General features: G+C 36.0%; 1 protein-coding gene across 1 annotated transcript; it reads right to left on the reverse strand.

Annotated features, from left to right (window-relative positions):
- Positions 1–4206: 4206 nt before the first annotated feature.
- LOC149177369 (putative inactive cadmium/zinc-transporting ATPase HMA3) lies at positions 4207–13736 on the reverse strand. The gene is made up of 10 exons (XM_089421726.1): positions 13261–13736; positions 12627–12884; positions 12418–12515; positions 12070–12325; positions 9704–9841; positions 9281–9611; positions 8728–8927; positions 8494–8624; positions 5166–5234; positions 4207–5067 (listed from the first exon to the last, which is right to left on the reverse strand). Exons 1-10 carry the CDS (start codon positions 13520–13522, stop codon positions 4207–4209), a joined length of 2604 nt encoding a protein of 867 aa, XP_089277852.1. The 5' UTR covers positions 13523–13736.
- Positions 13737–13952: the final 216 nt, after the last annotated feature.

Raw genomic sequence — 13952 nt, forward strand, 5'->3', positions numbered from 1 at the left:
TAGATGAAAGCACATCCCTAGTGAACAAAAAAGATACAAATTAAGGTAAAGAAACAAAAAATAGATCAAATAACTAGGACCGTACAGATGCCTTGTTACCAAATACATCACATGGGATCTTTGCAATGTAGTATCATTTTTATAGCAGCTTATAGGAAAGGCCTCCTTGGTTATGTGTTTTTTGTTTTGAATCTTTGATCATGTATGTATTGCCATTGGACAGTGCACTGGGTGCCATTTTGATATGATGGATATATTCATGAGCCTATTTTGATCATATGTTGTCTTCCATTTATATTATAATGCTGTGTGTTTAGAAACATGAACGAAAAGCTCTAAAATTATGTGCTTTTATAAAAAAAAAAAATATTTAATGTATTTTTTACAACAACCGAGTCATTGAAATCGAGCCGGCCAAGTCGATACCGAGTCGAAGTTGACCCTCAGCCGAATCGGAATTTTAAAACATTGATCTTGAATCGTCCCTCAATCTTAAGAGTCACCTCAATCTTAAGAGTCAAAATATCAATAAAATTTATATTAAATGTATATCATCTTCACGAGTCATCTATATGTCATAAACTAATCAGTCACGAAATTTCTCTGCCCCTCCAAATCCACACCACAAAACCAGTGAATCTCCTCCTCTTGGGCAGTGACAAACACCTTCTCTCATAAGCACAAATCGTAAAGGTTAGAGTGCAAAATGAGTGGAAAAATCGACCCTTTATTAACTTATACGTGGCCGCCCTACACCTCACTCACGAGCTTTTGGTTAAACTCCCGATTTTATCTCGTTTTACGATTAAATCCCGAGTTTTTTTTAATTTTTGAAGAAATTCATGAAAAATTCGGCCGATAACATCGGCGAGTTGAAAAAACGTGAGTTCCCGATGTTATCGCGATTTTTTCCACAGTTAAAAACATGATTAAAACTGATAAAACTGATATTGCACGTTGTGTTCTCTATGAACATTGTTAAAACTGATTTGCTGAAATTCCCCCATCATGTCTAAAATCTGTTCCAAAACTGGCTGAAGCTACACTGCATGGGAGCACCCCCCAGCTTTGTTCTTGTAGTATCCTCCTCATGCGAGTGCCCCTGAAATGCCTTCAGAAACGCACTTCTGAGTTGGTCTTGCCTGAGAGTGTTTTCGGGGAGTGCACTCCCAAGGGTTTTGAAGTGCTCCTTGCCTTTGTGTGAAGCACTTTGAGAGCAGTGCTCCCAGGATGCTCCTGAAGTGCCCCCGGGGCACTCCCTTAACAAATGCTCCTCGAGTACTCTCACAGGAAACTGACTCGCTTCTTGTGCCAACCTGTTTGTTTTGTTTTTTACAATTTTTTTTTGCTTATGGGGGCATGACAAAGGAAAGAACTCATCTCTATGGAGGGTTTGTTGGTGGTGCCCAAGAATATATCTGGTTCCTATTCCTATTCCTCCTTTGTCTCTGGCATGATATCAATTCATCGTTTAGATACTCGTTATTCATACCGGTTACCTCATTTAAGAAACACCTCCATGTTATCAATTCTGGATCCTACACGTCCCAACAGTTTTGCATGGCCCATGTAGGTGGGGCATGGTAGTCACATGTAAGTGTATATTTGTTGACATTGAGTTGGTAGGACGCAGCGATAAATGGGTATAGCTGCAAGTCCTTAGAAAGAGAGTTATTATCTGTGGGCAGTTTTATGACCTATGTCCTTGGGCTTGCCTGTTGCTTAGTTTCAAGTGGAATCTGTGTAGTTCCCTCCCGTGCCTCGGGAGTTTTTCTTTGTTATCACATGGCCGTTAGGTTCGATCTTTGGGAAGTAGTAGTGTTAATTAAGGTAAGAGTGATGACTTTGAGCTTTTAATAATCGCCGTACAGCTTCTCGAGGGCAGGAAGCAGGGTGGACAACCTGTGTTAGGGAGTATGTATGCTATCATTGCTTCCCTAGTCGATCGCTAATCAATATGTATGTTCCTCTTGAAAACAGTGATTTGGAGATATGGAATATTGTTGTGTGGAACATACCCTTTTTCGGTTGGATTTGTACAAATTTATAGGTACACGCCTCAAAAATGCCCCTCCTAGGGGTGGTAGTGGCATCTTCTGTCGGATTGCTCAGATGCCTCACGTATCCAATTCAATCTAACTCTTTAAGCGGTGCCCCTAATTTTCGAGCCAGGCTTGGACATACTATATTGGTAGCTTATCCAATAGGAACCCGTCAGTATATAATCACTGACAATGTGAATCGAAAATCTACCATTTAAGAAGCGGATACACTGATCTACCATTTAAGGAGCGGATACACTATATTGATGGGAAGGGAAAACTCATTCTATTGCTGATGGATCGAACATCCCTCTGTTTCAGATTGGGGATGGCATTGAGGGGGCTGAAGATCATGATACAGAACAATTTTCACTTTATTGTATCAACAAAGTAATGAATATAAACAAATCTCAAATGCTTCAAAGAGACATTTTGCTTTATCGAAGTGCAATTAATCATGATTTTAAAAACCAGAACTGGGTTTCAAACTGGTCAGTTATCTAACCATGATTCAAATTGGAACCAAATCAAACCAGATTCATTAACTGGAATTGAAAAATATAAAATAATTAATTTTTAATGAAAAAAATATTTTTAAGATTACAAACCATAACTCTAAATCATTAGAGACAAAATATGCAAAGTCTGCTCATCTATATACCATGTAAGGGTGCATATATTAAAATGGCACTGGATGCACTACATATCATCAATGAAATACATAAGCAATGAGGCTCTAAATGGCCTCTAGAGTCCAAAAACGATGCTACAACTCAATCTATTAGGCCACTGGCCTACTGCAAAATTACAAATCACTGATCAACATGATCACTCATCAAACTCATGTTTCCACATTAACTTGATTGCTTGATAATAACTCATCGAGTTTCCTATAATAACATTTTTGCTAAGGTCATGACAAAGGAGTTCAACGATCAACACCACCAACACTAGGGTAGATATAAGGCTTGGTGCTCTTGATTAAATGCCAATCACATACTCTCATACGTGATATAATCTAATGAAATGCCACACTCCCATTGATCCTGAAATCTTGAAAAATGTTTAAGTCTACTAATTTTGAATGGGACATGAAACTCTATTTTATCCATATGAAGTCCGATGAGGTTGCAACTGACTTTCAAACATCTTGTGTCATTTCATGGTAATGTTAAAAATTTAAGTAAAATGATGAAAATGAAAGATAAATGAGAACGTCACTTTTACTTTAAGAATTTAACATTACCATTAGGGAGCATCAAGGGCGCACCTTGGGAGTGTCTGGGAAGCACGGTTCCTGACATAGTGGTCTGAGTGGACAATTTAGACTTGCTATCCCTCTCACCAACAAGTCTTTTGCTTCAAAATTGCAGAACCAGTGCATGCTTATTCCTAGGGGACGGATGTTTTTTACAGATCCGACCAGTTAGGACCTAACTGGTCTTAAGTAGCCATGAATTAGGTTTATTTCTCTGGTTAGCAAGCTCGGGTATCTGACCGGCCGGTTTGGCCAATTTCCAGTTCAACCTGGCTGGTTTTTAAAACTATGAAGTATAAATTAAGACCAATTGACCCAATGGTTATTTTGCATGTCACAGTTTGAGCAAACATTTAAATTTGTTCTCAATAAGATGAGAACATTGCATCCCATGCAGCTTACTTGAACCTTTAGCAGGGACTAGCTGCTATTGAGCTGTTAAATAGTGAATCCATACAGGTGAGGATGGTTTTAGATAGAGGAGGAATGACCTGTTGTAGAGTTTTGTGAACCCAATGACCTGTTATAGAGTTTTGTGAACCCTGTTATGATTCATGAATCCTTGAAGAGTTTTTATAGAAAGGGAAAAATCTTAACATTAAGTCCATTAAACATATTTACAATAGTTTATACTGTCAGAAGTCAAATGTGCTTTACCACGATCAACATTTTCTTTTATGCATTTTATACGTAAAGCACATTGTACTAAATAAAAGCTGCATCATATATGCTATCCTACGGGTAAGAACCACATAAGATAACACAACACAATGAACCAAACACCTAACACATGAGAATACAAAAACCTAAAGCCTAAAGGTAATCTAGGTCAGATCACAAAAACCGATAGGTAGTCGAACTGATGAAATAATGGACAGTTACCTTCAATCTCAACTGCAAGCAATACTATTTATCTTGTTCAACTTGAACGACAATCTCATGTGGCTGATGATCACTTGATTGGCAACAGTTATTGGAGGAATTGCAGCGTTGCTCAAATCTTGAATCGCTGATTTGACTGCTTCCAAGCTGCCTTTTCCCATTTCTACAATTCCCAGAGGCACAGACGTCAACTTGAGGAGAAGACGAATTTTGACAGCAGCGATTAGTGCTTGGCTTGGCGCAGCCGTCATAAATTGGAGGGGGCAAATTGCATGCACTGCATTTCACAACGTCACAAGTATTGGCCTCCTGTACTGTCTGAGTGGAATCTGCTGATGTCTCAAGATTCCTGGCTGCCTGGTGCCTGTTTCTATCACCATGAACATAGTGATCACCACCGTTGTTATCCTTATGCAATTGACCTCCGAAATCACGATCTTGGCGAGTGCAAACGACACGGTGAGAGTCTTTTGCTCCTCTCAAGAGAAGCATACTGTTGAACGTGACAATCATAGCAGTCCCCACGTCTGCCAGAACTGCTATCCAGAGGTACACAAAACCCACAGCAGTGAGGACAAAGATAACAACCTTTGTGACAATGGAGATGGCAACGTTTATGTATATTTTCCTCAATGTTCTTCGGCCAATCTTCACTGCTTCTGCGATTTTCCTGATATCATTAGACATGAGAGCTATGTCTGAAGTCTCCATGGCCACAGCGGAGCCCGCTACACCCATAGCTATGCCGATGTCTGCTGCAGCTAAAGCTGGGGTATCGTTGATTCCATCGCCTATCATGGCTGTCTTGCCCACCTGCTTCAAATCTCCAATAATTCTGACCTTATCCTGTGGGAGTAGTTGAGAATAAACTTGAATCTGCCCCACCTGAATGTGGATACATGGTCAATGAATGCTTGGAAAGCTAATAATCTTTTAACATTTGTACAAATAGTCTAATTGGTGAGAGCTTGTTGTGATTTTACCTCTGTTTCGATCAGAGCAGCCGAGGCGGCCGTATCGCCGGTGAGCATGGCGAGATGAATTCCTAATTTCTGCAATGGTAACAAACAGAACATCGTAGACACATCATACCTCAAAGATCAAACTACTCAGTACTCAGTGTATACAGCTGTGACTTGTGCCTTACTGTGTTACTATTTTTTTAAACTGGAAAGAATATTGTATTATATAATTTTGTGCCTGGTTCAGAACAAATACAATATATTAATATATTATATTAAGTATTGCAGAGCTAATTCATAAAAAAATTTCAGTTATTTTTTTTAACAATAAGAATATATGATTTATATCTGAGTAACTAAAAGAGAGGCTTTGTAGGTGAATACCTTACAAAACTGTCCCAACAAAGCACAAAATTTACAACACACAATGTTACTAATCGATTATGAAATCTTTCATGATTACAAACCTGTTGCTGTCATGGACCTCCATTAGGGAATTATAGCATGCCTTATTTGCCTATTAATCTTTAATTCACTTATCTTCAACTTACCACCCTCATTAGCATAATTGTCTGCTTCTCTCTTGAAGTCTCTTAAGACATGGAAATATGCTTTGGATGAGATATTTTCCCCACTTTTATTATTTTCATGATGTTTTCCATAGATTTCTCCTTTGGGAGGGAGCGTGATGAGATGATGCAAAATTGGGAGAGAATCTCCCAAACTGTAAGCATGTCCACTTGTTGTTCTTTGGCTAACAAAAGTCTTTGGTAGAGACCATATATCTTTGCGTGATTATTTGTCATACGACCAAGATCCCATGATTACCTGAACTCTTTATCCTTCTTGAGTCATAGAGTACCCCTCCCTCTCTTGCCACCCCTACCTTACCATGTTACTATTAAAAATGGGTACAAACTATATTAATGCAAGAGCACATGTTGGCTTTAATAGCATGTCAATATTTTCTTGTTAATGTTAATGTGGGTGCAAACTAGAGTATTCATGCAACTCAGGCTGAAGAGCAGTCTTGTAGGAATGGAATGTCAATTTTTAACTTTGAAATGGTTCAAGTTACTACACAAAGGGGATTTTCTCATCTCCTAAATGGTTCAAGTTACTACACAAAGGGGATTTTCTCATCTCCTAAAGCTGGTGGCATAATGCATATCAACTTATAAAATCCCTTTAGTGCAATAAGATAAGTTCATTTATGCAAATAAATGATGCTATTCATTATTTATTGATGTGCAATGAATTATTGTTTATTTAAATCTATGAAGTATAGGTTAGTTGGTTTGAGTGGGATTTAGTCTCATTAGATTATAGGTTGACTATAAGACATAGATTAGTTGGTTTGAATGAGGTTTTTACACATCAGATTATTGGTTAAAATTTCATGGGAGGGTTTGAGTATTGGTTGATTATTCATTGAAATTTCATGAGAGGGTTTGAGCATTGGTTGAAATTTCATGGAAGGGTTCGAGGGTGGAAACCACTTGTGGAGATAAGAAGTTAAAATTTCATGGGAGGTTTTGAGTATTGGTTGATTATTTGTTGAAATTTCATGAGAGAATATTGACTCTTGAGCATTGGTTGAAATTTTATGAAAGGATTTGAATGTGGAAGCCACTTGTGGAGATAAAACTTTTCAAACACTATATATATATATATAAATAATTTTATTATTATTTTAAAATATAAACTATTTTTTATAATAATTATTATTAAAATAAAATAATTTTGTAAATATAAATTATCTCATAAATAAAATATAAAATTTATTTGGTTTAAAAATTTATTTTTAAAATTATAAGAAATATTTTTAATTATATATTATAATTTAAACTATTTTTTTAAAAGTTGGTATTATTTCAAAATCTTATAGCATCACTATACATTTACTATCTATTTATGGTTTTCCAAGACTTACGAAGGCAATCTTAATCTGCTATGAGGGAAACCAAATATGTTGACCACCTTTTGAGAAAAAGTCATACCAGTGAAAAAAGAACCAAACCAAATATGTTGACCACCTTTTGAGAAAAAGTCATACCAGTAAAAAAAGAACCAATAAACAACTGGATTATCAACTATGAACTGCATGAGAAAATATTTCTAAAGAGCATGAAACTTCAAGTATCTGAGGAGGTCACAGGGGCTAAATCTTTTGCGCTAGAACCAAGGGGCGCTGAAGGTTGAAGTTCACACTATAAGTGCCTCTCCAGGTGAGCTATCTGGCCTTCTATGCTTTATAGACAAAAACATTGGGATCTTTGAGCATGTTTAACGTCATTCAGAGCAACAAATATGTTGTATTGTTCCTCTCGCTTTTTCTGCCAAGAAGAGTTTTGAGTTGCTAGTTGACACTGATTGATTTGAGATACTGATTCTGTTCCCCTGGTATTACTAGGGTTGGGAACTTATTGAGAGACATCTTCAATAATCTCAGACCCAGAATAAACAAGGCATTCATCAACATGCATAGTTTCCAGACGTCGAATCTCTGCATAGATTTCCAGAGGAATAACAACAAAGAAAATATTTGCTACCTCATGGGCCTGAGTTTGGGAATGGGTTTGAGTTTGAGGAACTTGGTCACCCTTGCCTATGCGGCCACCCTCACCTCCACGGCCCCCCGACCATGTCGACGACTGTGCATTCACTGATGGGGTTGGGAGCTCATAATTATCAGAGACTAGGGGAGTAGGACACATGCAAAAAATTTAACATAGAGAGACAAGGAAAAGGAATAAACATAGAGTTAGAAAAAGGGGCTAGGTCTCCAACTAAGGGCCAAACATTAAATGGAGCTAGCAAAAAAAGAAAAATAACGAGCCAAGATCCATCTCAAGAACTGAGAACCAACCTAGATCATATTTTGGATCTACCAAGCACCGAGAGGGATCAAATCTCTTTTCAGTGTAAAAGAGGTTCACACCTCAAGATATTTGATCCCTATCCACACTTGGTAGATTTAGAGTTTAGATGAATCTATGTTATATATATATTACTTCTTACATAAACATGCAAAACCATGGATTTCAAAATCTCGAACTTAAAAACTGCAAATGGTAACTATTTTACCTCAATTTTATTTTAATTTTAATTATTTTATTTATTTTTATTTTCATTTTTATATAATTTGACCAAGTTAAAATATTTACATAACAGAATAAGACATTACAACATCTCTTCATACTAAACTAGAGAGCACCTCTCCACACAATAAAAATATAAATCTCACCTCTCTCCTAAATTCACCCATACATTAAATGCGATTACATCTCAAATTTCATATAAACGAACAAACAAATAGTAAAAGTGGACATGATAAGCTGATTATTACCTTGAGCTGATCTAGAGCTTCTGCTGCTTCTGGCCGGCTGTTGTCGCCCACGCTGAGAGCCCCCACAAAATTTTCCTCTGTTCCAAAGTATCCGACCGTTGCTCCTCGGATATCCCAGGTTTCTGGTATATCTACAATATTCCATCCTTCATAATGTTAATTCTTCGAAACAGAGATGAGTTACCCTAAACAACACTAGGGAATGGCTTGATGTGAAATTAGATGCAAACCTACATTCGGTCCAACCTAACCGATTTGATAAACGAATATTGCCAATGTAAACTTTGTGGTTGTCCACCACTCCGCAGATGCCTTCTCCTTCCAGTATGTCGAAATCGTCCACCTCTGCTGATGCCTCGAGGCCTTTTTGTCGACAGTATGATACAATTGCAACTGACATGGGATGACTTGACCTACTTTCAAGGCTGGCAACCCTGCAATTCATTCAATACTTAATGCTCACTAAGGTTTCAAGTCTAAAATTTATTATGGTAACAATTGCAGAGGGTGGAGATTAAAACGGCACAAATGGCTAACCAATTTATCACTAATAACGGTTGAATTTATTTTGATGGCAGATTCTAAGAATATTTTAGAATATGATGTGCAAATTTTAGAAATATTTTAGAATATGATGTAAAAAATTTAAAAATATTTTAGAATATGATAAACAGCTATAGAAATCAATTGTTTGACCTCCTTACTATCATTCTAACATATTACTAGGATTTTGAGATGATATTCTAAATATCTACCATCTGAATAAAAATACCCTGTAATAACTTACCAAGTTATCCATTTCTGCTTCTGGATATTGTCAGACTCAACAAACTTTACATCTACCACCCTGAATATTCCTTCTGTGAGTGTTCCAGTTTTATCAAAGGCTATCACCTTAAGCTTCCCCAAGGCTTCCAGATACCTCCCACCTTTGATAAGGAGGCCTGTTTTAGCAGCATAGGCCAACCCACATGCTACAGCCGCTGGAGTCGAGATAACCAATGCACATGGGCAAGCAGTCACCAGAACAACTAAGGCTTTGTAACCCCACTTCCGAAATTTAAGAGAGCGATCGATCAAAGGCGCTAATGTCATTGCTATGGCTACCAATACAATAACTGCAGGCAACCACATGATAGAAACTGCTATCAGATGTTTCCCAACTCCATGATTGATGAAAGGATTTTCAAAAACATTACTGCCTACAGACCTGGAGTGTAATATTTTACAAATTTTTGAACGAACTCTTCGGTGGGTGAGCGTTGACTCTGGGCTTCCTCTACAAGCTTCGCCATCCTTGCCATTGTAGAGTCTTCCGCCAGAGCCACCGTCTTTACGCTTAAATAACCTGCAATTTTCACCATTTAAGCATTCAAATAAATTATTCATCACAGACATTTACTGCGTAAAAGAAGTATACTTAAACCCTATACATTTTTGACGGATGATGTATATTTTTGGACATGTTTTCTGTACTCTTTTTAAGACGATGTCTAAATATTTGTCGAATGTGTATTTTTTTTGACATGTTTTCTGTATTCTTTTTTAAGACGATGTCTAACTGTTTGTCGGTGGTTGAATATGGTGAAGTAATTTTTGGTTAAATTATCCGGTAATGTCTAAGTTTTAAGATTTGAAATTTTTTTCGCTAAATCACTCTAGCTAAAATCTTTTAACTAAAAAAATATATTATTTAGAAATTTAATTTTATTAACTTTACCAATATAAAACTTTTATGAAATTTATTTACTCTACAAGATTATTTATAAGTAGTTGTTCTACTTCTCCCTCAAGCTTCTTTATTCAAGCGTTCAACAAGCATATAAAGATGGTTCTATTATCATCTTTGCAATATCAAATCAGTCTGTTTATGTACAATTGCCAACACCTCTTCATTGCTTTTACAATCACAACCACCATACTAATTCTATAACTATGTATATTTGAAAGTTGATATGTAATCACTGCAGATGTGAGGTGAAATGATGGTAACCAGACGGTCAAATACTCAACCTAAGGGCACACCTCTTGAATGCTTGTGGATTAACCAGATGATTAAATGGATGGTGTGGTGCGTGCAAGCTTGTGTTGAATGTTCACTTGTAAGCTCTAACAATCAATTAATTAAGCATAATTTACATCAATCAACGAATTAAATATATCTATTAAGTTACATAAAGAGCAGAATGGTTTTATCAATATATCGCTCTAAGTTACATTAAAAAAAATAATGCTCCTGTCATGTAATTATTTGACATGACAACACTTTGATTGTGCACTACTCTAACCAATTACTTTTTCCAATCAACTCTCAACTCTAAGAAATTTTGACAGGAGTTAGGTTGTAAAAATAATTATAAGCAATAACAACAATTTTAATGGTTAGTGCAGCATTGAGAGGCATGACAAGGGAAAGGCCATTCACTAGCTCTGGGAAGAGTCTCATTCCCAACCGGACCTATATATGTAAAATCTAGCGCAAGAAGTAATAAATGTATGGGAGGTTCCAATAATTAATGAGAAATGACGCAATACACTATATTGTTTAACGATTTTGTAACTAGACAAATCAATGAAGTGCTCAATCAAATAATAATGGAGTTTTATTAACAAAATGAGCAATATAACTAAATAATTACATCAACGATATGATAAGAGTCATTGATTTCAGAATTCAAGATGAAATGGACAGAGATGATCATAGCACTGTTTGCATTTGTTAACTGTTATGGAAATTTTTTCTATTTTTCATTGTTACTATTACATTAAAAGCAACACATTATATTTCATATATAAAATTTACTCAACAATAACCAAAAACTTCATACATAATGACCTCAGAAACTCAAATGAAAAAACCAGTTTTAAATGGTTAATTTTCTATTTGAACAATATTTAGCTCAGGTTCTATGTGCATACTCTTTTTTTTCAAAAGGTTCCTTGAAACCTAAGACTCTTTCAAACCTAAATTACAATGAGGTATTTAGAAAAATTCGAGATAATGAAAAGGTTAATCCCTTGAATTCTCAGATTCCTTGAAACCTAAGTTACAATAAGGTTTTCAGAAAAATTAGAGATAATGAAAAATTCAACAGATTAACATTTGAATACTTATTACTATCTATCTTTTCTTTTATTTTTATTTATCTATTCCATTTAATTATTTTTCTTTATTTCTCTTATTTAATTTTTATTTTACATTTTTATTTATAATTTATCTAATATTCAAAAATATATTTTTATAATTTAATTAATATTTATTAATTAAAAATACATTTGTAAGAACTTATACTCGATTCACTTATTTACATCCATTTCAAATTAATCTATATAAATATTTCGAAGTAACATTATTGAGGTCGGTTCTTACAGACATACTCTTGGATCCAGACGAAGTTCCTGAGAATGTAGAATTGTAATAAATTTCCAAAGTTCAGATTAATAGGAATCTGTCATGGAGAAAAGTAAGGTTATTGGATTTATCGTAATTTTCAAAGTAGGGTTATAGGAGTAATCGTAATTTTCAAAAAAATCAGGTTAATCTGACTATGAGAGTCACTGTCATCATAAGGTTACCTGTCAGATTCATGGTACCGGCCCATACGTTGGCTCCCACTTCTTTCTCAACTGGTAATGATTCTCCTGTCAAACTACTTTCATCCACTGAACTGCTTCCAGACATCACAATACCATCTAGAGGTATCAACTCGCCTGCTTTGACAGACAGCACCGTGTTGATGGCCACATCATCCACAGATATTTTCTCCCCAGTTTTTTCAATAACGGCTGTTTGTGAAGCTAAATTCATAACAGAAGAAATCTCTGCTCGAGCCTGCCATGAAATACCAAATGCCAAATAGAATTGCTAGTAAAATGGCAAACATTTATAAGCATCATCTAATTGTCTTGAGAGGAACGCAGTACCTTGTCACTCGATCTTGCTTCCAGCCATTCAGCAAATGTAAACAAAAAGACAATGGTACCTCCTTCCAAATAATCCCCCAAACCAAGAGTGCCTAGAACTGTTTCAAAGCCAACTAGCTTATTTAGAAAATTACTATGTACACCCATTATGGAATAATTATGCAGGTTGCCAATATGGCCTCATCCGTTAAAAGGTTTATAACAGTTACCTGCAATAAACATGAGCACATTTATGTCCAGCATGAAATTGCGGATGGCCAAGAAACTCCTGTGCATGATTGGAAAAATACCTACAGCTATGGCCCCTAGAGCCACCCACCGGAGAGGATGGTACAAATATTGGAACAAAGCTATGGCAAGGCAAAAACCAGAAGCTAGAGTGTAAGGACTGGGCCATTCTCTACCACTTTTCACTTGTCCAACTACACGAACACTTGCATCTAGCCTTGCTTGATTCAAGGCCTTAACTGTACAAAACCATGAGAAGGTTACTGCTGTGCATATCTAAATTTTTTTGTTCATATATTTTATTTATTTCAAAATAAATAATCATGTTTCAGAACTATAAAAAGTTCAGATGTTGTTGACTATTTAACCTATTCATCTAATAATCTAAGAAAACACATCTTTTTTATCATTACCTGGAATACCAATCCACAAATATGGAAAAACATTCATCAATTTCTTAAATTTCTTATTTTACAACACGACATGTATTACAAAAGATTCATACCTATGTGTGCTGCTTGAATAAGATTGGCATCATATGTATTGCAAAAGATTCATACCTATGTGTGCTGCTTGAATAAGATTGGCATCATATGTATTGCAAAAGATTCATACCTATCTGTGCTGGTTGAATAAGACTGGCATCATACAGCACAGTCACTGTTTTTGAAGGAACATTGACAGAAACTTGTTCAACACCGCGCAGAGGCTGAAGAAGTCTCTCGATCAGAGACGCCTCCGAAGAACAGCAAATCCCCGAGACGTTTAAAATCGTTTTACTCAACTCATTGTCACCAGCTGAGATGCCGGGAATTTGTGCATATTTCCCCATGTTATCACCAGCTGAGATCTCGGAAATTTGTGCATATGTCCTCATGTTTTCAGAGAATTTCCTTGTCAGGGCCTGAAACTGTGACAAACAAAATCAAAATCAAGAATAAGTTGCTGTTAATGAAGATTAAACGATATATGTATTACTCTGGGTTAAAACTTACATATTTGTATTACCTTGGTTTTTGGGATTATGCCAGGCTACTTTAATGTTGGGTAGAAGAATGATTTGTAATTGGTAGAATGTTATCTTTGGGTTTGTGAAGTTTAGTTGACCTTGGGACACCTCTCAAAATAGTTAACTATGTAAAGAGTGTTATCCCAAAGATGATGTGAAGCTTAGTTGAGCTTGGAAGCTTTTAATAACTTCTATCTTCAATTCTTCTCATAAAATTTGTAGCTAATAAACCCCACACAAATCAGTTAATCTACACCTCATAAGCCAAACTAACTAATCTACTTGTTTTGTTTTGGCC

Source organism: Pinus tabuliformis, chromosome 4_1 (assembly GCF_031772625.1).
Source record: "Pinus tabuliformis cultivar Carrire ecotype Pingquan chromosome 4_1, CPIR1, whole genome shotgun sequence".
NCBI classification, from domain to species: Eukaryota; Viridiplantae; Streptophyta; class Pinopsida; order Pinales; family Pinaceae; genus Pinus; species Pinus tabuliformis.

Bases quoted from the DNA above. Each gene is read 5' to 3' on its own strand.
- LOC149177369 (XM_089421726.1), bottom strand. From the start codon at position 13,522: ATGAGGACATATGCACAAATTTCCGAGATCTCAGCTGGTGATAACATG. The intron at 8,928-9,280 runs GTAAGTTATTAC...AATGAATTGCAG, and splicing joins AAGCAGAAATGGATAACTTG to GGTTGCCAGCCTTGAAAGTA. The intron at 5,068-5,165 runs GTAAAATCACAA...ATCCACATTCAG, and splicing joins CTGCTCTGATCGAAACAGAG to GTGGGGCAGATTCAAGTTTA.